The following is a 27287-nucleotide window of genomic DNA, read 5'->3' as shown; positions in this document are numbered from 1 at the left end:
CGTATTATCAGTTATTAATCAGATGAAAAGTTATGCAGTCCGTCTGATGAAGATATGACGGTTTTTAAATGCCGAGTGATATCTTGGATGGTTTGTTTCACGTTCCATTGTCAGTCATCGTAGGTCAGGAGCGCGGAATTTCACGAAGGCACTGGTTCGTTTCATTTCGTATGCAGATTGTGGCTGCTGGTTGCATCATCACTGGGAGCAGCGCTATGCTACTGATGCAGTGCCCCCTGTTAGGGCAGGAATTTGGTCATGGTGCCTACGATAGCTCACCGACTCTTCGCTAAGAGTGCCATGTGATCTTTAACATCCAGAAACGAATGCCGGCAGACAGGACGCTCAGTTTAACGACCATCCGAGGGACGGGCACACACGTTGATGCCTCGCCCTACTCGCAAGACACCAGGATGAAAGTTTTTATAGCGAGTCCGAGATTCAAACCCAAGCTCGGGGGTTCAGAGATGAGTGTGCGTACCTATAGGTCATCCTGCCAGCCCAAAAGTACCGATAAACAATGACTTATTGTTTTGAAAGGGAATGTGTTTTTTTTTGTTGTTGTTGTTTTTGTCTTCCTTTCTAAGCCCTCTTTAATGAACTTCATTGAGTTTGTCTGTGCTAAACCACCTTGAATCTTTTTTTTTTTTTAAACATACCGGAGTAATGAGAGTGCCCTTACTCAGGCTGAACTGTGCAATTCCAGTATCTTAGCAGAGAGTGTGATTATTTATTTATTTTTTGACTACCTTTTGATAAATTATGCAATACCTTCTTTATTCTCTGTTTTGTTTTGAAGAACACCACGTACACTGCTGCTACATACCACATATACTCACCACATATATTTTTTGTAATAAATGCTGCATCCCAAAACCGACGTGGGGCTTTCGATACAGCGCACATGTAACCTCGGAGATGTATTCGACGAGTGACTCGAATTACCTGTTCACCATGACTGTTCAGGATTAGCAGCATTTCCCTGCAAAGGGTAATCTGGAGTGCGAAACACCTTTTCGTGTTTGCGGCAGATACTTCCTCGAGTGACGATGTTGACATTGCGAGCTTTGATCGGAGCTACGTCAAGAAGAAGTTGGAAAATGGCATCGGTCGCATTTGGCAGGTGAGCTTGGAAGATTGTTTTTGTTCTACGGCCGAAAGAAAACGTTGACTTTTTTTCAGTCCAAACTCCCTTGGTTTAGTTGAGGGCTTGTTTGTATCCTTTTCATGCGTAGTAATCTGTGCGTGATTAAGAGCTAGGAATTGTGATTGAAACAAACTAGTTTATTGATGTTGACCCATAAATGGTCATGAAGTGTTTTTTTCTTTTCTTTTAGTTATACACAGCACAATGAATCAACATAATTGGTTCATGAGTCAGTGAGTGACCACTATATTCGTTATGGGTGTGTGTCTTTCTGTCTGTCCCGAGCATAGCTCCGTGGGTTTTGATCCGATCCTGATAAAATTTGGGTGGGAGGTTTATATCATGATCTAGTTGTGTTTTCCTGAGAATGGGCGTGCTGCGCCCATTATGGGTGGAGCCACGCCCAAAAAACATGTGTTTTTAGGGGGTAGCCGGTTTCAAGTTACATTTTCTCCGAGGGGGTTTGTCGAATCTGGCAGGGGTTTCAGTATTTGGTTCGCTCAATGGCACCTGCATAGCCCCACGGAACTCCATTTTTCATTTTCGTCCCAAGGTCAAGGTCACAAGGTCATGAACTTAGAAAATGTCAAAAAATCAATAAATTGGGCATCAAGCTCCGAGGGTTTTCAACTGTTTCGAATGAAAGTTGGTATGCAAGTAGTGCTCTTCGAGTACTACAACTTTCATCATTTACGTTTTTCCCGATTCCTGCCAGTTTGCCCGTGGCGTCCCCTCGAAGGTCAAAAAATAAAAAAGGCGAACCGTGTACATTGCTCGTGAACCATCGCCGTCTCCAGACTTGTTGTTCATTAAGGTCTTTGTTAAAGTTCGAATCTCAACCCAGGTCATCCCGTGTTTCACAGACGGTGATTCATCAATATGCGTGTCGTCCTTCAAATAGATGTTAAACGGCGTCCCATCTACTGACGTGAGTTAGTGGACGTTAAAGATCCCACGGTATCCTTATAGTCGAGTCAAAATATGATCCGTATCACCTAACCCCAAAAAAATCGCAACAAAATGTTTTATTGTTTCAAATGTTTTAATAGGTCATGCTGCGTGCCAGAAAAAAAGTCTCGGGTAATTTGACCCCGGTAAAGGGGTTAATTTGCATATTTTCAAGATGGCCGCCAATGAAATTTTCAATGTACTACAAACTTTTTTATGGTTGATTTTAGACCCTATAAATGTATTGGCAACATATAGGAACATTGGGTTTCTGATCAAAGGAACATAGTTTCTCCCGCCTATGACGTACTATGACGTAACTATGACGTTTATGACGTCATAGCGAAAACCGAAAGCCAACCCCCTTTCTTCGGATGAAAGAGCACAGACAAAAAGCCCCACCAAGAAGATCACAGGGTGATTATGAATAACTGCTGTTTAGGCCTCCCATATGCACTTGTGCTGCCATCTTTGACTTTCAACGAAAACAATAGAATTTCTGGGACTGCTGATATTCACCTTTTCAATGTCCTTCAAAAGCATTGGCATGATGATGATGAATTAGAACCTAGCAAGACTACAAAGACCAGCCAGGGATTAACACAGAACATGTATAATTTCAACATGTAGATCATGTGGAAGTAATTGGAAACCACATGTGGCCACGCCCTTGAGCAGAAGTATATATGGGCAGCCAATTGTAGAAAAATTCACCACATGTTTTTAAAATATGTGCACCATGGTGGGGGGGGGGGGGGGTCATCCATTTGGAGACAAGCAATCCGGCAGTATATAGCAAGTACCAGGAAGGCTACCATGTGGTTCGCTGGAGTGATCAGTTCTGGGCTGGACTTGGGTCCGATCTTGTTATCGAACAGACACTTATGCGATCACTCAAGTCGACTGGTGGGTTGACCAGGGGCAGTGGCATGACGGAGGCGCAACGTGCCCTGTGGACACTGTCGTCCCCCGTATGTTCGGAATATAATGTAGCCATGCAAGAATTCAACGATTGCACTTACACGTCGAGTGAACAGCACAAGGAAGCCACCAAGTCCAGGATGGAGAGGGACCAGTCAGATCGAGCAAAAATCCAAGAAAAACTTCAGTCATGCAATCCGTTCTCTGATGATCCAGCCTTGAGAAATGTTGTCACTGGTGTTGTCGCCAAGGATGAAGTGAATGTCGACAACTTGCAGGTAGTGGGGAAAGAAGTTGCTGAAAAGCTGACTGGACAACCAGTTTTCACCTCCACATGCAAAAGGAAGGACAAAGCGAAAACTCTGGGAGATTCATCTGCTGTCCAGGTTACTGGCGACCGAACTATAGACCCTGCTCTTCTGTTTCAGAGGCTACTTGTCATTTCTGGGGCAGGGAACCTCTCATTGGAGGACGTTCTTGAATATGAATTGTCTCCATTTCCCCCAGCTCTCTTTGAGGCGAAGCGCATATTCAGGAAAGCGGACAAGCCACAGCTTGCGAGAGCAATAGATGAATATGAAAAAGGTTTGTCTACCGAGGATGAGTCGGACGATGTACCCAAGACGAACCACTATGTGTTGGATGGTGGCTCACTGATGCATCGCGTTAAGTGGACGAAAGGGAGCACATACGGATCTATAGCTAACGGCTATGCTGACTTCGTACTCCGCAATTACGGGAAAGCTACTGTTGTCTTCGACGGTTATCCGGATGAACCATCTATCAAGGACAGCACACACCAGCGTCGTCAAAAGAAACATCATCCCAAAGTCAACTTCACAGAAGACACCGTGTTCATGGGGAAAAGAGATGAGTTCTTATCGCATGGTTCCAACAAGCAGGAACTGATAGACATCATTAGCCAAAGGCTAAAGGAAAAGGGGTGCACTGTGATAAACGCAACAGGTGATGCAGACTACGACATCGTGCAAGCAGCAGTACGAGCTTCCCAGCTGCAGTGAACAACACCGATAGGTGAAGATACGGACTTGCTTATTCTGCTGCTTCACCATTTTGCTGAAGGTGGCAACCGGGACTTGTACTTCCGATCTGACAAGACGCAGGACCAAAGCAGAGTGTATCACATACACAGACTGAGGAGCCTCTTAGGATCCCAGGCATCTACCATGATGCTGTTCGTACATACCTTTACTGGATGTGATACGACTTCGCGCATATTTGGGGTTGGCAAGAAATCTCTCTTCCAGAAAGTCATGAAAGGTTATGCTGGTTAGAGGTCATGTGCCCAAGCATTTGCTACACTAGATCAAAGCACTGATGCAGTTGTAGAGATTCGATACAAAGCAATGGTCCAGGTGTTTGGTGGAAAGGGAACAGATACTCTCACTTCATTGCGCCACAGCATCTTGACAAAGAAAGTATCAGCTGTGTCGTTTGTTACCCCAGAGCGTCTGCCGCCAACTGAAGCGGCTACTAAGCACCATTCACTCCGCACGTATTTCCAGATCATGACATGGATGGGAGAAGAGGCAGATTTGGAAGCAACAGACTGGGGGTGGAAAACAGAGGAGAATCAGTTCATCCCAGTAATGGATGAAATGAATGCCGCACCAGACTCTTTGCTTAAGGTAGTTCACTGCAACTGCACTACCGGGTGCAGTACTCAACGTTGCACATGCAGAACCTACGGTCTACCATGCACATCAGCTTGTGGACAGTGCCAAGTGCAGTCATGTAGCAACCCTTTCAATCAAATGTTTGGGGATGAGAATGATGACAATGACAATGCTGAGATGATCTAGGGCGACAATGGGCGTGGCTTATGGTAAGGCTGTGTGGCATACATACAGATTTCTTTTGGATTGATGACGTCCCATCTATGTAATTACAGGAAAGGGACAGCTTAACTCGTTCAAGGAATTAAATGATAGCATCACATGTCATTAATTATTATAAAACAACAGATTTTCTGTGGCATACTCATTTATCTTTTAACTATGATGTCATATACGATTATACGTCAAAGTTCCGTCATAGTACGTCATAGGCGGATGGAACTATGTTTATTTGATTCAGAAACCCCATGTTCCTATCTGTTGCCAATACATTTATAGGGTCTAAAATCAACCATAAAAAAAGTTTGTAGTATGTACATTGAAATTTTCATTGGCTGCCATCTCGAAAATATGCAAATTAACCCCTTTACCGGGGTCAGATTACCCGAGACTTTTTTTTCTGGCACGCAGCATGACCTATTAAAACATTGAAAACAATAAAAGGTTTTGTTGTAATTTTTTTTGGGGGTTCAACCGTATATCGACTCGACTATTAACGAATAGTAGGCGAGCTATCCCTGGCACGATGGAACAAAATCCAAATTCCTGACTTGACCTCATTCGAATAGGCCTGGCCAGCCAGTTCATGAAAGACCAGGGCCAAACCTTCCCCCAGCCAACCACACAAGAACATGGGAATAATTGCGGCCATTTTTGAGGATGAAGAATATCTTTGTTAACGATCGTTAAAGAGCAGCTCAGCAAACTACAACTCTACTACTTTCGATTTCCACTGAATTGCCCAATGAGCGTGACTAATGTTAAATGACGTGTTATGGAAAATCGTCAAGCGTGCAGACGGGAGCATGTGAACGTGACATTTATCTGCTGGTTATGCATCAAATTTCTCTTGAAATCATTTCTACAAAAATAGATATAGACGCATCAGATTTCTTTGGCCATGTCAAGTTAGCAAAACAGTTGTATAAATATTGATTTTGAGCATCCGGAAGGCAGACAAGTAGATCGAACCGAATGAGGAACGATTCTTGCTCATGAAGTCTGTGTGGATCTGTCTCCAGGCAGGTAGAACAATGTATGGAATCAATAGGTGGTTGATTTGAGGTATGCTAAGCATCTTGGGAAGCAAGAAGAAGCTGACATTCTGGAGTGTTATCCCTTCGTCGGAGCAAAATAAGGGGGCCGAGTCGGGTCATTACTCCACAAAGTATAGCGGTCAATGTTCTTTCTTTGGAAATAGGATCTGCAAATTTATACTTTGAAGGCAAGGCGCATGTCTGGGGTTGCTCTCCATTATCATTTCTTTCTCTAGATTCCAGACCAATGGAGTCGAAGGAACGTGGCACAGCCAGTCCTGACGAGGCGTTGAAGTTACCAAGGATGAATATTAAATCCCACTGTGATGTATTCTGAAGTAAGGAGTGTAGCGTAGCATATAACTCTTCTTTCACCATTGGTGGGGTAATAGCCCATGATGACTTTGAGGCAGCCATTTCGGTGACATCTGAACCTCGCTGGAAGTAACCTGTGCTGATAGATGACCATGGCACATTCTGGACCAGAATGTCCAGACCAATGGCAACCCCTTTATGTAATCATGGCCTGCATATATACACTGGGGGGGCCGAGACCTCTGGGTTGGAGGTGATGCTTTGGTGTAGGACTGTCCAATGGGGATTGGGGAGTGCTCATCACACTTCACATGTTTCGATTTTATTTTTATACATACATACATACATACATACATACATACATACATACATACATACATACGTACATCACACACACATTTGTGGGCATCGAATATTCCTCTTCCCAATCAGTGGACCGAAGTACGTCCCGCTATGGTTACTTTGAAGCATTTCATTTCTTTGACATGACTGAGGTTGCTGCTCCTGTAGTCAGCATCGCTTGTATGTTCCAAGTATCAATACGTATCTTCTGATGAGTTATTAAGTTGAGGGTGTTTCCAATCTAATTGAATCCATTCATTTCTCTCATCTGTTTCTCTTTTCACTCGGCTGGCTCCCTAAGGCAACGTAAGGAAGGCCTAAGTCACATTTGCTCTACAGCGAGGATATGGCGGCCGTATGCCCTCTGAATTGACAGAAACGTGCAGCGGCCGCAGAGTTTCTGCGGTGGCCTCAGGGTGGCCCTACGCCGTTTGGCTATCTTTTACAGGCCGTAGGGGTCGCCGTGGAATTATAACGCGGAGTTATAACTTTTTTAATTTCTACGTTGGCCGTAGCAATTCGACATGCCGTAGTTGTGACGTAGTTGTGTTCCACGTCGACCGTACGTAGGCCGTACGGTGGGCTTGCGTTATTTGTGCGGCTGCCGTAGTCTCTTATCAATGAACAATGAATTTTGCCCTAAAAACCGAATACATTTTATAAAACCGAACACAACGAAGCGTTCATGTTTGTTCACGTGTCTCCCCCACCTGTTCGAGCCGCATCTTCGCGCTTTGTTCATTCAGTTTGTTCGGTGGAAGTCCTCGTGAAAGCATCTCTCGTGTGTTGATCGATACATTACCTCGTGTTTTCACCTTGATTTGTGCTGTTTTTTTTTTTCACTCATCTTGTGTTTTAATTAATAACAAAAAAGCAATCCGATCACGTGGCGTGACGGACTGTCGGGCAAGGATTTAATTTCACAGAAAAACCGGTTGTAATTTGGAATATCCATAATTACCTTAGCCCAATGCGTTTGATGAAAATGATTGTGGTTCTGGGGGCATCATGTTTGATGAGCTGCCCTGGGGGCAGCGCTCGCAGAGTGCGCGAGCGATCGGAACCCAGGCCGGAGCTCAAGCCTGTGTGGACCTTTGGATTGGTGATTGTACCAGTTTACATACAATACACCGCCACCGAAGGTCATTTACTCATCTTATTTTACCTTAAACATGGGGAATTTCAGTTGAAAGTGGGTTTTCTTGGGGTCCAGGAACAGATTAATTCCTCCATTATTTCTTATTGGGAAAATAGTTTGGGAATTGAACTTTTTGCAATCCGAACAGCCTCCTGGAACGAATTCAATTCGGATTCTGGGGGCACCACGTACTGGTATATTCCGAACTGTTATGTTTTTATTTCAGTAAAAAAAGAACTGGTATATATACCCACTTGTTACCGTCCGTCTGGCCACACGTTCGCCTTGGGGGGCCCCCCTGCGGTCGCCTTGCGGGCACCTTGAGGCTACCTTGCATCTGCCTTAAATTCTATGGCCGCCGCAGGGACGCCCTAAGGTCACCGTGCGACATCAAATCAAAGACCGTACGGCACCCCCACGTTTTCGGTCTCCACAATTTCTAAATACGCCGTGCGGCTCCCCGAAAAATATAAACATTTGTGACTGCTACATTGTGTGACCGTGGAAATACTGTGGCCGCTGTATAATTGCTAGTGGCCGTAGATTTTGGAGACCCCACGGCCGCCGTGGCAAATGTGACTTCGGCCTTACTACAACTTTCATCATTTATGTTTTTCCTGATTCCCACCAGTTTGCCCATGGCATCCCCTCAAAGGTCAAAAAATAAAAAAGGCAAACCGTGTGCATTGCTCATGAACCATCGCCGTCTCCAGACTTGTTATTATTATTATTATTATTATTATTATTATTATTATTATTACATTTCATCAGACTGATGATGCACTTGTGTCCAATTTTCAGGATGTTCAGCAGAAAGTGAAGACTTATATTCTGGGCACAGACTTGGCACACTTCAAATACGACAACTTTATTTTTGTCCTCGACATCATAAACAGGTATAGTTTGGTGATCTGATGGTATACATCTCAAAACTTTTTTTAATCACACGCACACAAAATATAACAATTTTTTTTTTTTATTCTAACATTATATTTTGTCTTTTGATGACATAATGTTGGCCTGTTGTTGTTTTGTTTTTGTGTTTCACCATAATGTTGTGCTATTTTTCGAGGCTATTGTGATTTTGAACGATTTATCCATGATGGCCAGCCGTTTAATTATGTTTTTTTTCTATATCCCTTACCGCTTTTTAACATTGCTTCTATAATTGCTTGTTCTCTGCGCCACGTCACGTAGCTCTGTGGATCAACTTTCTTTCATCAACGGAATGTGAAATGGTTCCAGGCAGTTGGTGTAACGTCCATGCTGGATAACTTTCAGGCTTTCTTTCATCTTGTGAAATAAAGTAATGTGTGCTGCCTGTGGTGTCAATGGAGGGCATTCCTGAGAGTAAATCACTGCAAGGAAAAAAATAAATTAAAATAAAACAAACGGGCAATATCACTTCATTGGAATAACACTTTACTATTTAACCATTAAAGCCTGGTGTTGGCTTAGTGGTTAGAGTGGCGGCTTGGGATCCAAGGGTCCTGAGGTCAAGCCTCGTTGCCCGCTGAGTTACTTCACCAGGGGGGTTGATTCAGTCTGCCATCCTTCCGAGGTCGGCAAAATGAGTACCGGCTTGCTGGGGATGACCGAGTCATTCGAGTATCCTGCGTCGGAGTGGCGACCCATCCAGGATTGTGCCCAATGGCCAAGGAAACTGCTTCGGCAGCACCGACGCTCTGTACAGAGTATGGTCCCAATGGATGGATGGATGGATTTAACCATTACTCTAAGCAGAGAGAGTTAGAAATCTTCAAAGCTAATACTGTGCTACGTAGATTCTAAAGTGCAAATCAAGCACTTTCATCAGGTGATCTGTGGTCGTTTGAAACGGTACTGACTTATGGAGTGAAAGAGAATTGCAGAAGGGTTTGAAACAAATACGTCTGACAATCAAAATCTCAAATCTCTTTGATCCATCATCTGAGAGACTCCTTTCCTGGCAACAATGGTAAATGATGCTGCCAGTTATTGAGAGACGTTCCACGTGAAAAACCAACCCCAAAAGCTGAGTTTTAATCATTTGTTTGAAAATTCTTGGGTTCTCTGATGGAAGAGCATGGAAGTGATGTTAATGTTTTCTTTGGCAATGAGGAGATACTATCCAAAACCTCCCATTGCCTCACAGGTTGATGGATGTCGGTGAGCAGTTTTGTGGGAGCCAATCGGAAGGATTGCAAGAGTCTATCAGAAAGCAGAGTTTGAATTACTTCAAGAACTACCACAGGTAAGCAGCACAGCTCTGTGGGTTTTAACTAATTTTTCACTACTACTGAACAGTTTTTTTTTTTCCAATCTGTTTTTGTTTTTATTTCTTGATTTATTTATTTATTTATTTATTAATATGTTGTTATTATTATTTTTCTATTTTTTTAATGCCCTTCTTTTTCCATGTGATGTAATTAACCTATCAGGTGGGAATTTTATTTTCCACAACATGAGCTGCTCTTGGACAAATGATCGCTGTAATCTTGTTTGTATTCATTCGTGACAATTATTCTCAACCAAGAAAAGGAAAATAGAGCTTCCATATGAGATACCAGAAACATCATTCCACTGAAAAATTGTGAGATCGTATCTGAGCGATTGGAAGTGTAAAATTAACTCTCAAGAATAACTAAAGTGATTAAAGCATTTTTAAATGGCAATCTTAAAAAGCCGTGTTTATGTGCAAAATCGTCAGAAAGTATCCATAAATAAAAGTCGGCTGGTGCAGCCTCGCTCTGATAACTGTGGGTCACGTGACTCAAGACAACGGAGTTTACATTCAAACTGGTTGCAAGGCAATGCTCATGCTCACCTTTTCCACCTCTTATCTTGTAACTTTTGCCATATTTACATTAAAAATTACTATAGCTGTAAACTTAAGTAAATAGTCCATTCTAATCACTATTTCTTGGTTTACTTGAGTTTTATATAGCTGCTTGCAGAATTCAAGCACAATCCACTTAATCAAATATATACAGTAAAGCTTATATTTATATGCCTGGTGTTGGCTTAATGGTTAGGGTGGTGGGCTTTGGATCCGAGGTGCCTGAGTTCAAATCCCGCTCACATGTTGAATTAATACCTGGTGGGGTTGACTCTGCCTGTCATCCTTCCGAGGTCGGCAAAATGAGTGCCAGCTTGCTAGTATACTGTGTCAGAGTGGCGACCCGTCCAGGATTGTGCCCAATAGCCAAGGAGACTGCTTAAACAGCACCAAAGCTCTGCACAGAGTATGGTCCCAATCTCCTCTCCCTTCATTTATTATGTACTAGCTGGGGAATCTGCCATCGCCCATTACTGTTCGAAATTATAATCCTGTTAGCATTTTGAAGAACTCAAATTTTGATATTTTAGCTCACCTGGACTTTGGTCAGGTGAGCTTATGTGATCGAGCAGTATCCATAGGTAAGTGAGTGAGTGAGTGAGTCAGTCTGTAAACATTTGTCATTATCGCTTTAACCAAACACACAATTTTGATGAAACTTGACCACGAGCTTCATATCTGATGCCCTAACGAAGGTGTATCGACTGCATCAAAATCTCTGGGGGGGGGTTCTTGCCCCCCTACTCCCCCCCCATAAAAGGTATTTGCCCTCTTCTCTGAAACTATACAGTTTTGATGAAATTTGACCACAACCTTCATCACCTGCAATATAGCAAAGTGTATTGACCACATCAAAATCTGCGCTCATTAAAGGGGTCTATGGGGGGGGGGGGCTTTCTGTGGACTATTTTATCCCAAGATGGCCCTCAAAAATTTTCATACTGATCATATTTAGTGTTCTACCTATGCAATTATGATGTCATAACAAAAGCAACTATGATGTCATTAAAAAATCACACTTTGTTCCTCATGAGAAGGACTTGCCATGTACCAAGTTCAAATATTTTCCGTGGTGCACTTTAAGCGATAGAGGCCTAAAGTTTTTCTGTGTTTTCAACATGGCTGCCACACCACGTGACCTATGACATCACAATTATCAATAAAAAATTTCTACATGAGTTGCTCCTGCAGTGAAAATTTCATTTCAATCTGACAAGCGGTTGCACCGAAAAGCACTAAAGTTCTGTGCAGATCGACAGACAGACAGACAAACAAGCAGTCATAGACTGGTACTTACGAAATCGTCAACTTGATCTCTGACCTTGTCGAATAAAAGCTGTCTCTAGAGAAGGTAGCGACGCAAACCAGAAGTTTCTACGATGATTCTGTACCAAACCATCAAAAATCGTAACGTCGACCGAAGCAAAAATCTCCATTTCTCCACGCAATTATTTAATATTATTTTATCAGTCACAAAACCATAATATTCGGCCATCCACCAACAATTTTTACATAATCCGACGGCTTAGTGAGTCAGGCATGTGACGGTAACCTTTATTGGGATAAAAAATGACTTTTAAACACCATCTTTATCGAAAACACCGTCAGCGCGCACACAGAAAACCTTTACGTGATCAATGACGCCTCTGCTCGAGCGCGCTGCACCACGTGACGACCCGTGACGCGGCGAGTGAAATATTTTTTTATACAATCTTAAAACGTCTCCAAAACATCCGATTTTTACCAGAATTTAGACAACCGAGTTTTAAGCGTCCTAAGCGATCGCAAAAACCGAAGACAAAATTAAAATCGAAGTTAAAACGAACTCGTAACATCGACCGAAGCAAAAATACTCCATTTCTCCACATGAATTTACGGAATTATGTTTGACCTCACTGTGACCTTGACCTTTGACCGATTTTGACCAAAATCTAATCAGCGCTAGCCATCACCCTCCTGAATCACGTGGTGTAATTTGACAGTGGTAGCTTCTTCCGTTCTCGAGTTATCGTGCCTACAAACAAACAAACAAACACAAACAAGCACACAAACAAACAGAGGACGGAAGTCATCAATATACTTTCGAAATCTTTAGATTTCGTAAGTAACAAATGAACCCAAATGCAATACCCTCTCCTCTGATGAGGGTAACAATGTTCCTATTGTGGGTGGACTTTGGCTTGAGCATGTCGTCTGTGTGGAGAGGAAACAGTCAGCTGGGATAAGACTTGCAGGTGGCCATCCTTTCATTGGTTTTACCATACAGCTTGAGTCAGGAAGTGCTCTCACTTAGATCAGGCTGAAGCTACGGACAGATCTCCAACAGCAGGGAGTTAAAGTTTAACCACACTATTCTGTATTTCCAAAATTCAGATATTGGGTTTTTGGGGTTTTGTTTGTTTATTTGACTTGTGTATGTACCCCTCAACTGCTGGACCGAATGAGTTGAAACTCTGTGGTTGTACTGAGGGGTGTTCCCGGGGAGATTAGACGTTAAAAATATTTTGTAGTCGTGGTGGTTTTCAAAGGGATGATCGACGCAATTTCTTTTCGTTAATGTGTACCGTGTAGCACCGCTCTCAGTGGGAGAGCATATTATGACATTCCTCCCATCTCGATAGTTTTTGCCTTAATTTTACATTTTCAGGCATTATTTTTGAAGTCTTTTATATTGCTTTGAGCTCGACTGCAAAAAAAAAAATAAAAAAGAGCAAAGATTGCAGACCCTCGCCGGGACTTCTTTTGAATGGTGTATTTTTAAAGGTTTTAGAGTAAATCCAGTATAGCTGCCAAACCATGTGACCTATGTCGTCACGTGTGTGACCTTTTCCTCATGGATAGGCGGTGTGGTGGAAAAAAAACTCGATTTCCACTCAGGTTACAGAGGAGAATCTTTAATTATGTATATATGGAGGAAGAACACATTGTATTCAATGAACTTCACGAACGAGGATCCCGAAGCAATCCCTCTTTTACTAAATCAAGGATGGGTGGAGAGATAGTTAGGAGAAACATGGAATAGAAGAGAAGCAGCTTGAACTTTCCCATAGATATTGAATTAAAAAATTACCCCCGTGTGGGGGTGACGGTCAGTGCCGGATTAAGCCTCAGCTGGCCCTAAGGCACATTTCGAAATTTTAGAGAATGGCCTGAAAAATTTAAATTAGATCTCGGGCTCATGGAAATGGAGCCCAGACAAAAGATGAACCGATTCAAGAACAAAATATTTAATACAAAAAAGACATATTTAATGTGAAAAGAATTTTTGGCCCGAATTTTTGGCTGGCCCTAAGGAACATGCCTTGTCTGCCTAATGGTTAATCCGGCTCTGGTGACGGTCATCTCTATAATACCTCAAGTTCTCAATGTTCAGTTATGACCAAAGACTACTGCGCAGTTTGGTTAAAGATGACTCGGCATTTTGGCACACGCGCACAAAATTATATTTTGAAAATAAATGCAGACGTTTACATTTCGGGTTTTGAAACTTTTGCACCTTCGGCGGAAAATGTATAAATATAAAAGGCTAAAAATGTGTTTTATAGCGAACGAAGTGAGCTTAATACTTAACGCGTGCATGTGAGAAAATAGGAAATAACAACAACAACAACAACACAATAGCCCTGGCTATTTCGAATCCGTATCGTTAGCCAAGACGTTTTGCTTTCGGTTGTTAAACGCTGTGCGGTGTATAAACACGATTGGGTTTTATTTCTATCTTGTGAATATTACTTAACGCGTACACATGAGAGAATAGGAAACAACAAAAACAACACAATACCTTGGCAATTGTGAATCCGTGTCAATGGCTATGACCATTTTGCTTCCGTTTTTTGTTTTGTTGCTGGTTTTTTTTTTTTTTTGTTTCCGATTTTTTTCATGTGGGAATGACGCATGCCGGGAGATCATGACTGGAAGTGTTTATTTATTTATTCAATTATTTTTTTCCCAAAGTTAATTTTATACTTCCGAAAGTGATTTTTTTTCATGACAGGAAGTGTTTATTTTGTATTTAACATCACCAGGAGTGATTTTTAAAACTCTTTCCGGAACTTTTAATTTCTCTTATTCTTGACCAGAAGTGATCGTTTATTTATTTATTTATTTAATTATTTTTTCCCAAAGTTAATTTTAATAAAGATATCTCCCGCATCATCAAAAATATTTTTTAATCGTGATTTACATTATTTGTTCGCTGATCCCGAATCCAGGCCGAAGTAACCGGAAATTGCGTCAAAATCATCAGCTGTGCGGCGCTTACACGTACCACGGTATCGTTGGCAAGTATAAAGTTGTGAACAAGTTTTATGTAAAGTCAGAAGCGAATGTAAGAAGAATTCTACGTTTGCTTCTACGCTTTGCCTATTCCATATTATTTATATTTAATTTCTCCTTCCTTCCTTCTTGGCCAAAAACGCCGATGCGATTCGCAATCTTCCAGATCATGTGACTATCAAACGGGAAGGAAATTCAAAAATCTGTCTGGTTAGATACAAGATAATATTTTTTACTGTCATAATCAATAAACAGTTGCCGAATATCTTGTAGAATGGCAGATTAGATAGGTTTTGAAAATGGTGATTTTTATAACTTACGTGACCTCGTGACCTCGTCCCTGACCTTGAACCCAGACAAAAGTTATATCGTTGTGCAACACTAATCGACCTCTACCCACATACTAAGTTTCATCAAGATGGGAAAGAAAAATTGTTGACGGACGTACGGACATTTGGTCCGGCTTTGTTAGGTCATCTTGGTAGAGATGACCTAACAAAGCTGAGTGTGGCTCGTTCCCATAGAAGCAGAAAAGGGTTCCCATAGGGATGGGAAACGGAGGAGAACATATCAGGTGAGGCAAGTGAGGCCTGAAGCTCACCTAAGCTCAACCAATCAGAATAGAGCACAAACTACTCTCAAGGTTGCAAAAGGAGTTTCAAAGTTGAGTTCATGCATCTGCTGAGAAAACGATGTAAAGATTTTACCCATTCTGTCCTGTCTTCCAGGCTCGGTAATGCAGCAAACATTCTTCCTGCCAGCAGTCTTTGCTGGTGCCGTTTAGTATTCCATGGCATTTACACACAGCCGTGAAAGTCCGCGTCCATAAGGATTACAAATTAAATAGAAGTAAACGAATTTACGTTTAAGCATGTGACAGGTGATATATTCAGTAGATAATGAGATTTAATGAGATTACAGTTCTTATTAATGCCTATATTCAATCGGATTGATTACAAAATTACTGAAAGTGGAAATCCACCTCTACAGCAGTCCACCTGTGTAAAGTTTCGCCTCAATTTGTTCAGCCATTTCAGGGAAGAAGATTTTTGAAGGTTAAAAAAAATACATATATGTCTGTAACTTTATCAAAACCTTTTTGTGAACCATTTTATCCCTGGATGACCCTCACAATTTTTCATACTGATCGGATGTAGCATTCTACATATGCAATTATGACATCATAACAAGGGCACCTATGACATCATAAAAATATCACTCATTCCCCATGAGGGGTACTATCTATGGGCAAAGTTTCAATTTTTGCCTTGGTACTGTTTCAGAGATAGAGGTCCAATTTTTTCCCAATTTTTCCAACATGATTGCCACACCACGTGACCTTTGACATCGTAATTATCATTATAACATTCTGCATGAGTACTCGCACCAATGGTGAAAATTTTGTCTCAATCCGACAAGCGGTTGCGGAGACAAACGCTAAAGTTCTGTGCCGACAAACAAACAAACGGACCCAAATGCAATACCCTCTCCTTCGGTGAGAGCAATCAAGAGGAATTCCAATGTTTTAATGGCTTTGCAAAACACGCAAGCAGCTTGGAGCATCGTACTGAGGGTGTGCATGGGGTGTTACTAAATTTGGATATCCACCTCCAAATTATGTTTTTACTTTTTCATAAAGGTGGGGTTAATTTGACACCTGTCTAGTTATTTATTTTGTTTGACTTGTATGCACCGCTGGTTGGAACGTATTGAAAAGTTGAGGTTATCAGTAAAAAAAATAAATATAACACCTCACAATTTGCGATTGCGACGTACAAGAGTGGCTTGAAATTCGCTTTCACCCTTCTAAATTTATTGCACAAGTTCAGTAGTGCAAGGAGAATGGTCCACTGATTGATTAATTATTGTCGGCACTGCACAACGAAACCTGTATATTAAGAGTTTAAGAATGAATGTTTCACTGCGGAGGGGTAAAGTGACTTTCAGGCCACCAAGTAAAACTTAAAACTCCATGCAAGATGATTCTGACAGCCCCTCCCCAACATGACTGAATCTCATATGGCCAACACGATGGCTCATGTGTTCCCTCTACTGCTTGGTTTTTCAAACCTGGGGGCGCGACCCCAAGTGGGGTCGCCGAGCAAATTTTGTGGGGTCGCGGGCGTCCGCTTGCAGCGAAAAAAAATTGTCTATTTTCGATCGGTGTTCGCTTTTACGGGATGTAATATAAACGGTTCGTTCAAAGTATGGGAACCGGCGCAACATGACGCTTCGAATGGGATCCAGCCGATGTATGGGCTCGCTGAAGGGCGGTTCATTTTGGCTGGAAATTAGTGGTTTGATCCACGGCCTCTCAGACTCAGACTCTGACTCTATCATTAACGTCTACTGTATTCACATCTCCACGTACGACTCGAGACCTTATTTGTGATGGCAGCACCGGCCACCAGCAAATCTCGAGAACGTTCTTACCAGGATAAATTTCTGGACCTTGGATTTTACTACGTGGTGGATAAAAGTGGGGCACAGAGGCCTCAGTGTGTGATTTGTTTCGAAGTGCTTTCTACGGAGTCTATGAAACAAAATATGTTGCAGAGGTATTTGACTACAAAACATGCGCCTTATCAGGGTAAGGAGAGAGCGTTCTTTGAGCGGAAACTTCTTGCACTCAAGAATACGCGTCTTGACAGAGAGGGTACATGCCATCAGACTAATTCTTGGGTATTAGAGGCCTCGTATCGAGTGTCGCTCCATGTTGCCAAGACTAAAAAGCCTCACTCCTTTGCGGAATAACTCGTGCTGCCATGTGCAAAGGACATGGTATCTCTGATGGTTGGGGAGGAAGCGGCGAAGAAACTGGCAGTTATACCCCTCTCTGACAACAACATCCAACGCAGAATTGAAGATATGAGTCTGGACGTAACGGCTCAGGTCGTACAGAAGATCAAGGAATCGCCGCGGCACGCCATACAGTTGGACGAGTCCAATGATATCGCATCATACGCGCAACTCATCGTCTGGATCTGCTTCATCAAGGCTGATAACTTTGTCGATGAGCCTCTGCTCATCAAACCATTGGAGGCCACCACCAAAGGCGAGGACATTTTTGGGAAAGGAGAGCAGTTTTATCGTGACCATGATCTGGACTTCGGAAAGTTGCTCGGTTCTACAACAGACGGCGCGCCAGAAATGTTAGGAGTGCGTTCTGGATTCAAGGCTAAATTGCTTGAGGTGGCTCCTCAGACCTCCATGGTATACTGCATGATTCACCGAGAAGTGCTCGCCTCTCGTACTTTGCCAGAAACATTGCAGAGCGTGCTTTCAGAAGTCGTAAAAATGGTGAATCACATCAAATTGAGCACCCTCAACACTAAGTTATTCAGGCTATTCTGCCAGGAGATGGACGCCGACCATAAGAATTTACTATTCTACACTCAAGTCAGATGGTTATCTCGAGGAAACCTTCTTCTGCACGTTTACGAGCTCAAAGATGAACTGAAGGAGTTCCTACGCACACAAGGGAAAACGGCATGGGTAGCGTTGCTTGAGTCGGACTCTTGGCTGTCAGAACTGTGCTATCTCTTTGACATCTTTGAACATCTCAATGTCCTCAACCGCTGCCTCCAAGGCAAAGACGCCAACCTCATGATTTTTCACGACAAAGTGAGCGGATTTCTGGCGACTCTAAAATTACTGGCAGACAAAGCAGCTGTTAAGCGCTTCAGCCTTTTCCCCCGTCTGGTGGAGCATCTAACGACCTGCCAGTACGATGATACTGAGCTCGACAGTCTTTCTGGGGAGATAGCACGTCACCTTCGGTCGCTCGTTGAACAATTCGAGCACTATTTCCCTGAGCTGGATGTGCAGTCCTTTTCTGTGGTTCGGGACCCTTTCACGGCTCCACTGAACTCGATTGCTGATGAAGATGCTACAGCACAGGATGAGCTTGTACAGCTCCAGCAGGATTCAGGAGCGCAGGCTCTTGCGCGGACGAATTCGTTGTCGACATTCTGGTGCAAAATGCTGCCGTCGTACCCGACCCTGTCACAGCGCGCCATTAAGGTTCTCATGCCATATCCTTCATCATACTTTTGTGAGCAGTCGTTCTCCACCATGGTGGTGATTAAAACAAAGTACAGAAATCGCCTAGAAATGGAGCATGATATGATCCTGGCATTGTCATCTACTTCTCCACGACTAGAGAAGTTGGTTTCTGAAAAACAGGCTCATCCTTCTCACTGATATATCGAAATGTCATTCAGACTAAACTTCTGAAACATTCAACTGAACTATTTGGATACTGTCGGCTATTCTCCGTTTACTCGTCTATGAAAACTTGACTATGGTGAATAAAGTAAACTAAATTTTCTTGTCATATGAAATCTTATCTTGTATATTATGAATTGGGTTTTGAATCTTTTTGGTAGCGCGATGTAGAGAGGTTCTGAAATTGGGTCGCCACTAAAAAAAAGTTTGAAAACCACTGCTCTACTGTAAAGTCTGTCTTGCAAAACCATAAAGCTGTGCTTGATGTCGTACAAGAAGCAACTGATGACTTTGGGACCAACGCTGCATCTCGTGATAACGGCATTCACAGCTGCTTGTCTTCAATAAGTGTGTCCTTGGCTTTTTTGCTTCGTTGCCTGTCATTCAATGCCTTTAATATTTCAACCAGCCTTTTTAGGAATCATAAGTGACAGTCTCTACTGCAGAGGTAGTCAGAAGGAACCCCTGAGCACTCCACTATAACCAAAAGTTCAGGCACGTTCTTGAAGCAGCAGACCCCAAAAAATCGATCAGTGCCAGCAGGAACTTCTGACTGCACCACGCAGGCGCAAACTGCCAAAAAAGATAAGATGGCGGAGGTGCACAACAATACACTGTCAACTTTGCAGAGTAATTCAACAGGGTTGATTTATTCAAGGTCATTGACGATGTGTCCGCGTATTTGAAGGAATACTTTATCTCCACTGACCTCATGGAATACAATGACCTTGAGATTAACACCGCTCACTGAATCGCCTCAGCCATGAATCGTACAGCAGTGTCCAGAACTGACCAGGTCCCTGGAACAGGAACTTGGGATTTCCCTTCATCAATTTACTGGGTCCACTGTCGAAGAATATTGGCAGGAGTTTCTTTGACATTGCCCCAGAAGTCAAGTGGAAATACTTATTCGACTTCTTCTTGTCTTCACAGAAAGTTCACGAGGCAGAGTGGTCTTTAAGCACGCTAAGACTTACGAAGATGTGATTGTGCAGCTCGATGTTGCAACAACGGCTAAACTTCCTGATGGATTGCCATGTGCACCAAAACTGACTAGCTGTACTCAACTCACAAACTATTGCCGGGAAATTCATTAATAGATCAGCCGACACACCACAACCCGGTGGTGTAATGGTTAGAGCATCCACTCTGAGTCTGGGAGGTCGGCCGGTTAAACCTCGGCCGAGTTATCCCAAAGACCTTAAAAATGGTACATGCTGCTTCCTTCCTTGACATTCAGCATTTAAAAGGATAGAGCCTGGACAATCCCCATCGGTTGGAATCAATGGGGAAGAGGAAATCCCTCCATAGGAATTGGCCTGCTGAGTGCGGCGAGAAAGGCGGTGCCATTGTTGTGGCGTTGCTGGTATTCAGAGTGCCCCGGTAAATGACAGCACTTTGAAGAAGTGCCAGTGTGTGTGTGTGTGTGTGTGTGTGTGTGTGTGTGTGTGTGTGTGTGTGTGTGTGTGTGTGTGTGTGTGTGTGTGTGTGTGTGTGTGTGTGTGTGTGTGTGTGTGTGTGTGTGTGCTGGCAGATGGGATTCCATGTTTAATGTCAATCCGAGGGGCAGCACACCCATTGATCAATCTTCTTGCCTGTGAAACACCAGGATGATAGTTTATAGTTGGGCTGAGGTTTGAACCCAGCCGGGACAACTTGGAGGCGAGTGTGCATTCCACGAAGCCATCCTGCCCTAAGCCAATAAGTGATTAATTCTGGTGTTTGATGTTCTGTCATGTTTGTCACTGCACAGAGCTCGCATGGAGGAGTTGCACATGTTTTTGGAAAACGAGCTGTGGGAGTTGTGTCCTGTTCGTTCAAATTTCTCCGTCCTACAGCTCCACGTGAGTAGCAATGAACATTCCTTACTTTTTTGACTCGTACTTGGCTTAAACTTTTAAACTCGTACTTGGCTTAAACTTAAACGTACTTGGCTTTTTGGAGTTAGCTATTTAGCAGTCCAATCAGAGCCCTGATCTCTCCATTTTGAGATCCCAGGTTTAAATTCCGTATGCTGCCTTGATTTGTCCATTCACTTCTTCTTTCCTCATACTTCACTGGTAATGTACACTGATGTTTGTGAAGTCACTGAGGTTGCATTGCTGTGTTTGGTAAATTGGGTTTGGGGATGGGTGGGTGTTGCAGCTCTTTCTTCAAAATGAGGTTGTTCTCAGAGGCTCATCATCCTTTGGAACCCCAGCATCAGTGCTGCAGAATTGTAGACTCTGCATGCTGTTTATGAAAAGCTTGTATGCTCTTGGTGGTCCATTCATCCCTGTTGAAGCTATTGTAAAGGAATGACAGCTTGAATGCTCCTCTGGCTATGACAAACCAAACTGATACTCTACATATACAAATTATACATGTTAAACAAAGCACTGTTTATTAGCTTCACTGTGCAACGCAGAACTTGAAACGTACACTTGTGCTACTGCCTTGTCCTCTGCTTCACAGTTGCCTTCATCGTAAAGGAATTGTGGTTATCTCTACTGTTCATAGCACCATCACGTCTTTCATTGACTGTTGTGCCCTAAATTGGTCACCACTGCCTTTAATACTCATTACACTATCAGGTCGACCATACACTGCTCTGTTGTAAATTAGATGCAACTGCCTCTGCTGTGCTTACTGCACTGTCTAGTTTATCAATTATCATGTGTATTTCCTTTGTGTATTTGTGAAGGATAAGTCTCAGATAAATTTTTGGGGGGGTTGTGTCTATATTTATAAATATAGTTGGTTTGCTGTTGCGAATGGCATAAGTATTTGGTCAAATGGCCTGTTTACTGATCGGGATGTTTTTACAGCCTTTTCAGGCATGTTAATCGTAGTTCGCCCTGTGAGAGCATGCAACGAGGTGTACAAAATCCTCCATCAGACTTGGAGAGTTGCAAAATGCACTTATTTTACTTTCCAGGAATTCAAGTTCTTGACTGTTGATGGTGGACTTTCCACTGGAGACGGCGTCACTTCTCCCAGCGAGGTTGCAATGGCTGACACGAGCACAGCCTTCACTTGTGCGCCCACTAATCCTTTTGAGTCCTTCCTCGAAGAACAGGAAGAAAATTCTGAAGATGTCCTCGCAGCTAATGGGGTGAAGTCTTGTGTTGTGGTCTCGGCTCTCTATTGAACATGTGCAGTTTTGTTCACTACCTTTCTTGTATCAGAACCTTCCATGAGTTACTCCAATCTTATTTGTCTTCTTCTGCTGCCTTTTTGTTATTTGGATTGCTTTGTCACTAATTTTCTAGATATTTTCTCAACTTTTTGTTTTAGTTATTTTTTTAAAATCTTATTCTAGATTATTAAAAATCTATATTTCCAATTACTGGCAATCACTCCGATTGATTTTTTTTTTTTTAATAAATATCTATCGACTTGCATTATACTGTTTGTTTTTGGGGCTATAGAGTCGAGGCTCTTGGAAGAGCTAGGTTGCAGCGTAGTTTTACTCGTTACAGCGTAGTTTATGATGGATAACATTTCTCAGTTACAGCAGCGTAGTTTTATGATTGATAATGTTTCACTGTTTCTTAGTTATAGCATATTTTTGTGATGGATAATGTACTGTGAATATCAGATTAGTAACTAGGGTTGCTTATCGCACCGATTCATCATTGTTCAAACACATGTTTACACACTGTGTTGTCAATTCCTTTAACCATTCTGTTTTTCTTTTGTGCATTTTTATTCATTCTTATTTTGCATATGAAAACGTCATTACCTTCGACTGGTATTGTCTTGACTAAATGGGCTTGTACTTGGAATGTAAAATGACAGAAACAAAGCTCAAACTTAGGCAGCACATTATTATGTCCAGCAGTATGACTCTGATGGAGCAGAGCAGAGCCCCTACCAAGAGGAGGACAGCGACAGCGATGTGGCCGAGGAGCTTAAGAGGGACTTTGTTGATGAGCAGACAGGAGAAACACCTGTGAGGAGGTACAATCCTTTCCTTCTGAAGCAGCTGATGTGGCATCAAACCACGTCAACCCTTGTTTTGAGGGGGAAATGCACTTTTATCATGTTTGGTTTCATTCGTCTCTTTTCATTGCTTTTTTTTATGAACCTGAATTGTTTCAAAGGGTTGAGATCTTGGTGTCAGTTTGAAATCTCTCGATGATTGAAATATTTTTTGTGCTTGGTTTTCTGTGCAAGTTTGCTTTGATATCTATGCGAGGAAATTGCTGTTGATGGTTGAGTGCTTATCCTTGTCAGAGCTGAAACTGCAGAACGTTAGAACTACAGTACACTGCCCTTCACACGTTTTCCATTACTCTGCTTGGCTCGAGGGTCATTCAGCAAATTCCTTTTCATAAAAGCATTACAATGCTTTGGAATATCAGGGCTTTGAGAAGTACCCAGAAAAACAAATCTTTGATACACCTGAACCTTACAACTACAAATCTTTACCTCCGCCACCGAAGGTGAAGGAGGTTATGTTTTCACCTCTTTCTGTCTGTTGGGTAGTCGATCCAGTCGAAAAAAAGTTTTTTGTTTTTTTTTTGAAATTTGTTCTACCTTTATTATCAGTTTTTCCGTCTATGTCTATCTGTCTATTTGTTCGGTCCAATGCTCCGTTAATACAATGGCAATTTCTATGAAACTTGGTTGGTAGGTTCATACCATGACCTAGTTGTGTGCAAATGAGAACCGTTGCTATGGACACCACCGTTGCCTAGCAACGGGACTTTGAAATTTTTGAAAAATCATAAAAAAAAATATTTTTTCGAAAATCAAAAATCGGGCCATGCGTGACTGTTGGCAGTACATTCAGCCATATTGTCAAAAATTTCCAGCCGGATCCCATGAAAACTGTCGGAGAAGATAGACTTTGAATGAACCCTGGTCGAAAACAATAAAAAAATGAAGTTCATTATATCTCAGAGACTATGAGTCAGATATACATGAAACTGGTATGGTAGGTTCATGGTATGTCCTAGTTATGTGTGAGAAGGAACCGTTGCTATGGACCCCTCCTTGCCTTGCAACGGCCGAAAAACCTCTAAATGTGGGGGTATTTTCACGAAAAAACAATCTGCAGCATTAACCCTTGAAGCTGGAATCATGAATTTTCTTGTGCTTAATCCTCAGGTCATTCCCCATCGAATGGGCCCATCGCATCAGGTTCTATTGGGTAGTCGACTACCCATGTCCGCCTACCGGCTTGTTACTTGACGAAATCAACGATTTTGTCATCTCTGGGTGTTTATAAGCATTGCAATGTTTCCAGCGATTTGTAGGTATGATGAACAGGCATTTAATGATATGTGATGAAAGTGGAAAAAAAAAACTTTATTGTGAAGACATCGTTGTGGCCTTTTCCAACTCAAGGCATTGTTGAGCAGGCCGAACAAAATGGCGAATTAAACTCCTGCAAGATAACTGTGGATGTGCCTTAAGACCCCATTGAGAGCAAGGTGGCCGAGGATGCGCCTGACAAAGGATATAATTAAATAAGGCCGTTAATTATCTTCCAAGGGGGTGTTTCAATTGACCGAAACACCTAAACCCAACTTTCACTCATGCACTCCCTTGGAGTTCCCTTAGTGTGCATGCAAAGTTTCAGGCTGCTGGGTTTCATGGTTTTTGAGTTGTGGAGGAGACGCACATACACACTGACATTTATTTGTATAGCCATCACAAAAAGTAATGAAGACAACGAATACAAGATATTTTAAGAAGGAAGGAAATCTGGTCTGAGTTTTATTGGTTTGCTAGTTTACGTGGAGTTTTATTTTCTCATCGTGGGACATGTTTAGTGAGAAGCTGATTAGCAATTTGAGAGTTCTGCCAAAGGCCATTGAGAAGAGCAATATGAGCTCACACCCATGTTTCCTCGTGGACAGGAAGTGTTACACCTTCATGTCCTTTCATACCTTACCTTTATTTCTCCCTTCCTAGCATCTCCCGAGAGTCTATGCAGAAGAAACGTTCAGACTCGCACTCCAGCCTGGGTAAACTCAATGCTCCTCTCCTCGCCAACACCACCCTCAACGTGATTCGCCTTTGTGGTGAGCACTGACCACTACCATGCTGCCACACATTACTGCATTCTGAGTGTCGCACTTCATAATTGTGCTGATGTTGCACCACTGCGGTATCATGCAACTCGATCCGATGTGTTTGCACCTTCCTGGATATTTTCAGTTTGAGCCTTGCTTTGATCAACACCAAAATTTCAATCTTTTGTGAAAAACCTGGCCTTGTGTTTGCTTTTATACCGGGTCATAATCCGAGCCTGTTTCCTCGTCAATCATGAACTTGTTTTATTTTCTTTGCATTTTATTTGACATTTTGATACATATTCAGGATCGGCCAATCTTGTATTTGTATTAAGGCTTCTAATGTTTTGTTTACATCATGTATGCAAACACAGGCATTGTGGACTTTTGTTTGGAACCTATTTTTATAACCTGTTTAATGTTTCTAAAGTTTGCTTCATTTTATTACTTGCTATATATACTAGGCCTCAGCGCTTCGACATAGGTTTTGGTCTTTATGGTCTTTACCAGCAACCGACTAAACTCTAGTTGTAATTTCTCAAACAATAACATGATGAATATGATGGTCGGATTGGGTCGGTGTTTTTTATTTTTTATTTGCAGTTGATTGGATGACGGAAGGAGTTAACGGAGATTGTAAGATTAGTGTGCTGACGGTAAACATGAGAAACACAGGTAGATTTAAGTTTCAGAGAACATTGGTTCACGTTGAAGGCGGTATGGGTGAGGATAGGAGCATTTCAACTGGAACTACTGTTCAACTGGACTGCCAACAGGTGGCACTGCATAGTATTAAAGCAAAGTAGCAAACATAAAAGCCATTTGGCCCATCATGCCTGCACCAAATCTACATTTAGTCACTCAAGCCATAAATTTGCACAGGAGACCAGCACACAGTGGCACACTCTTTGAATCATGCCTTAGGACTTTCATGCTTCAAGTCTAAATGCAGGTGGATTGTTTGACTTTACATACCTATCCTCAAAATGCTGAACTCTGAAGTGTGGTGTCCTCTTGCTAGAATGGCAGTTTTAGTGAGATTTGACTTCGTTTGAAGTTCAAGTGCAGGATGTGAGCAAACTAACATCGAACAAAGTTGTACCTAAATATATGAAAAGTTGTATCTATGCTGGGTATCTATACCTTAAGCATAGCTTGTAAAAAGTGCATGCTCTCTTGTTTTGGCAGGGAAATACATGCAGATGATGAGCGTGTTAAAACCCATTGCATTTGATGTGGTGCAATGCATGACACAACTCTTCGATTACTACTTGTACGCAGTCTATTCCTCATTCAGCAAGGAGAACATGGTACTTCCTCATATTCTCACTTACCTACTTACAGATTAATCTCCTGTAATTCTCATTCATCTACTTTTTGATATGTATTTGGCATCCAGCTAAAAGTCCAAATTTTATTCAACCAAAGAAAACAATTGTGACGGTATGAGCATCATCATCATCATTTATTTAAGTCAGTATTATCCCCCTTACGGGGGGTTGCTGACTTTCACTCCTTCCATGACATAACTCCAGCTCTCCACTTTCTTCTATCTTCTGTGTCTTCCACTCCCAATCCCAATTTCTGACTTGCTTTCATAACCAACTCCTTCCAACTCAACTTTGGTGTGTGACAATGATTAGATTTTGGTGAAGATCTGGATCCGGATAGTAGAATTTTATGAGTGATTCTTCACCATGAAGAGACAAGGTGAAAACGATATGTCGCAGGATGTCTCAAAAAGTGCCGAGAACAAGCCGATTAGAGTATTCCGCAGATCTGGCTTATCAGTGGGATACAAAATGTAAACGGCTCCACCTGGTAGAGTTGTGCACTCCACCGAGTGCCGTCCCAGTTCAGGTTGCACGACAATGATGTCTCTTTGTGTTTTGTTCTGTATTTCATTTGTGTACAAACTTCTCCAGGAGACTTTGATCGATGTATAAAATTTAAATATATTGTGAAGATTAAATATGGACATGGAGAGGATATCATAATCAGTATTGCAGTCAGATGCTGAAATTACAACAGATTTCTACCCTTTTTAACCTCCCTCCCTCCCCCACCACCACCCACCCAAATTCCTCCTCCTTCCAAATTTCCAATTTTCCCTCCTTGGAATTCCCTTCAATATTTATCTCGTCCACCCCATGCATCCTCCACTACCACTCATCTCTCTCCACACCCATTGTATGTCCAAGTCTCCCTCTATCTTGGCCTACAACTATGCTTTTGGTGTTCCCCCCTCGACTGTTCCT

At 42.3% G+C, this 27287-nt stretch overlaps 1 protein-coding gene across 4 annotated transcripts in view; it reads left to right on the top strand.

Moving 5' to 3' along the window:
- Positions 1 to 27287, top strand: part of VPS50 (VPS50 subunit of EARP/GARPII complex) — a 165808-nt gene that overhangs the window by 69244 nt on the left and 69277 nt on the right. For 3 of the 4 annotated variants that reach the window (XR_015060993.1, XM_085892352.1, XM_085892350.1), the window contains exons 14-21: positions 1032 to 1123; positions 8506 to 8600; positions 9839 to 9937; positions 20778 to 20868; positions 21942 to 22118; positions 22845 to 22966; positions 24929 to 25038; positions 26218 to 26339. Coding sequence is in view for 3 of the 4 variants with exons in the window: in XM_085892352.1 (XP_085748478.1) it covers positions 1032 to 1123; positions 8506 to 8600; positions 9839 to 9937; positions 20778 to 20868; positions 21942 to 22118; positions 22845 to 22966; positions 24929 to 25038; positions 26218 to 26339 (908 nt within the window). In the remaining variant the exon portion in view is untranslated. The remainder of the gene's footprint in view (positions 1 to 1031; positions 1124 to 8505; positions 8601 to 9838; positions 9938 to 20777; positions 20869 to 21941; positions 22119 to 22844; positions 22967 to 24928; positions 25039 to 26217; positions 26340 to 27287) is intronic. The other variant, XM_085892351.1, reaches the window with a different exon arrangement.

This window comes from Eptatretus burgeri, chromosome 8 (genome assembly GCF_056783735.1).
Source record: "Eptatretus burgeri isolate ZD-2024b chromosome 8, Ebu_testis_v1, whole genome shotgun sequence".
Lineage (NCBI taxonomy): Eukaryota > Metazoa > Chordata > Myxini > Myxiniformes > Myxinidae > Eptatretus > Eptatretus burgeri.
The sequence above is the reverse complement of the archived record's forward strand: the minus strand, read 5'-3'. Positions and strand labels throughout refer to the sequence as shown.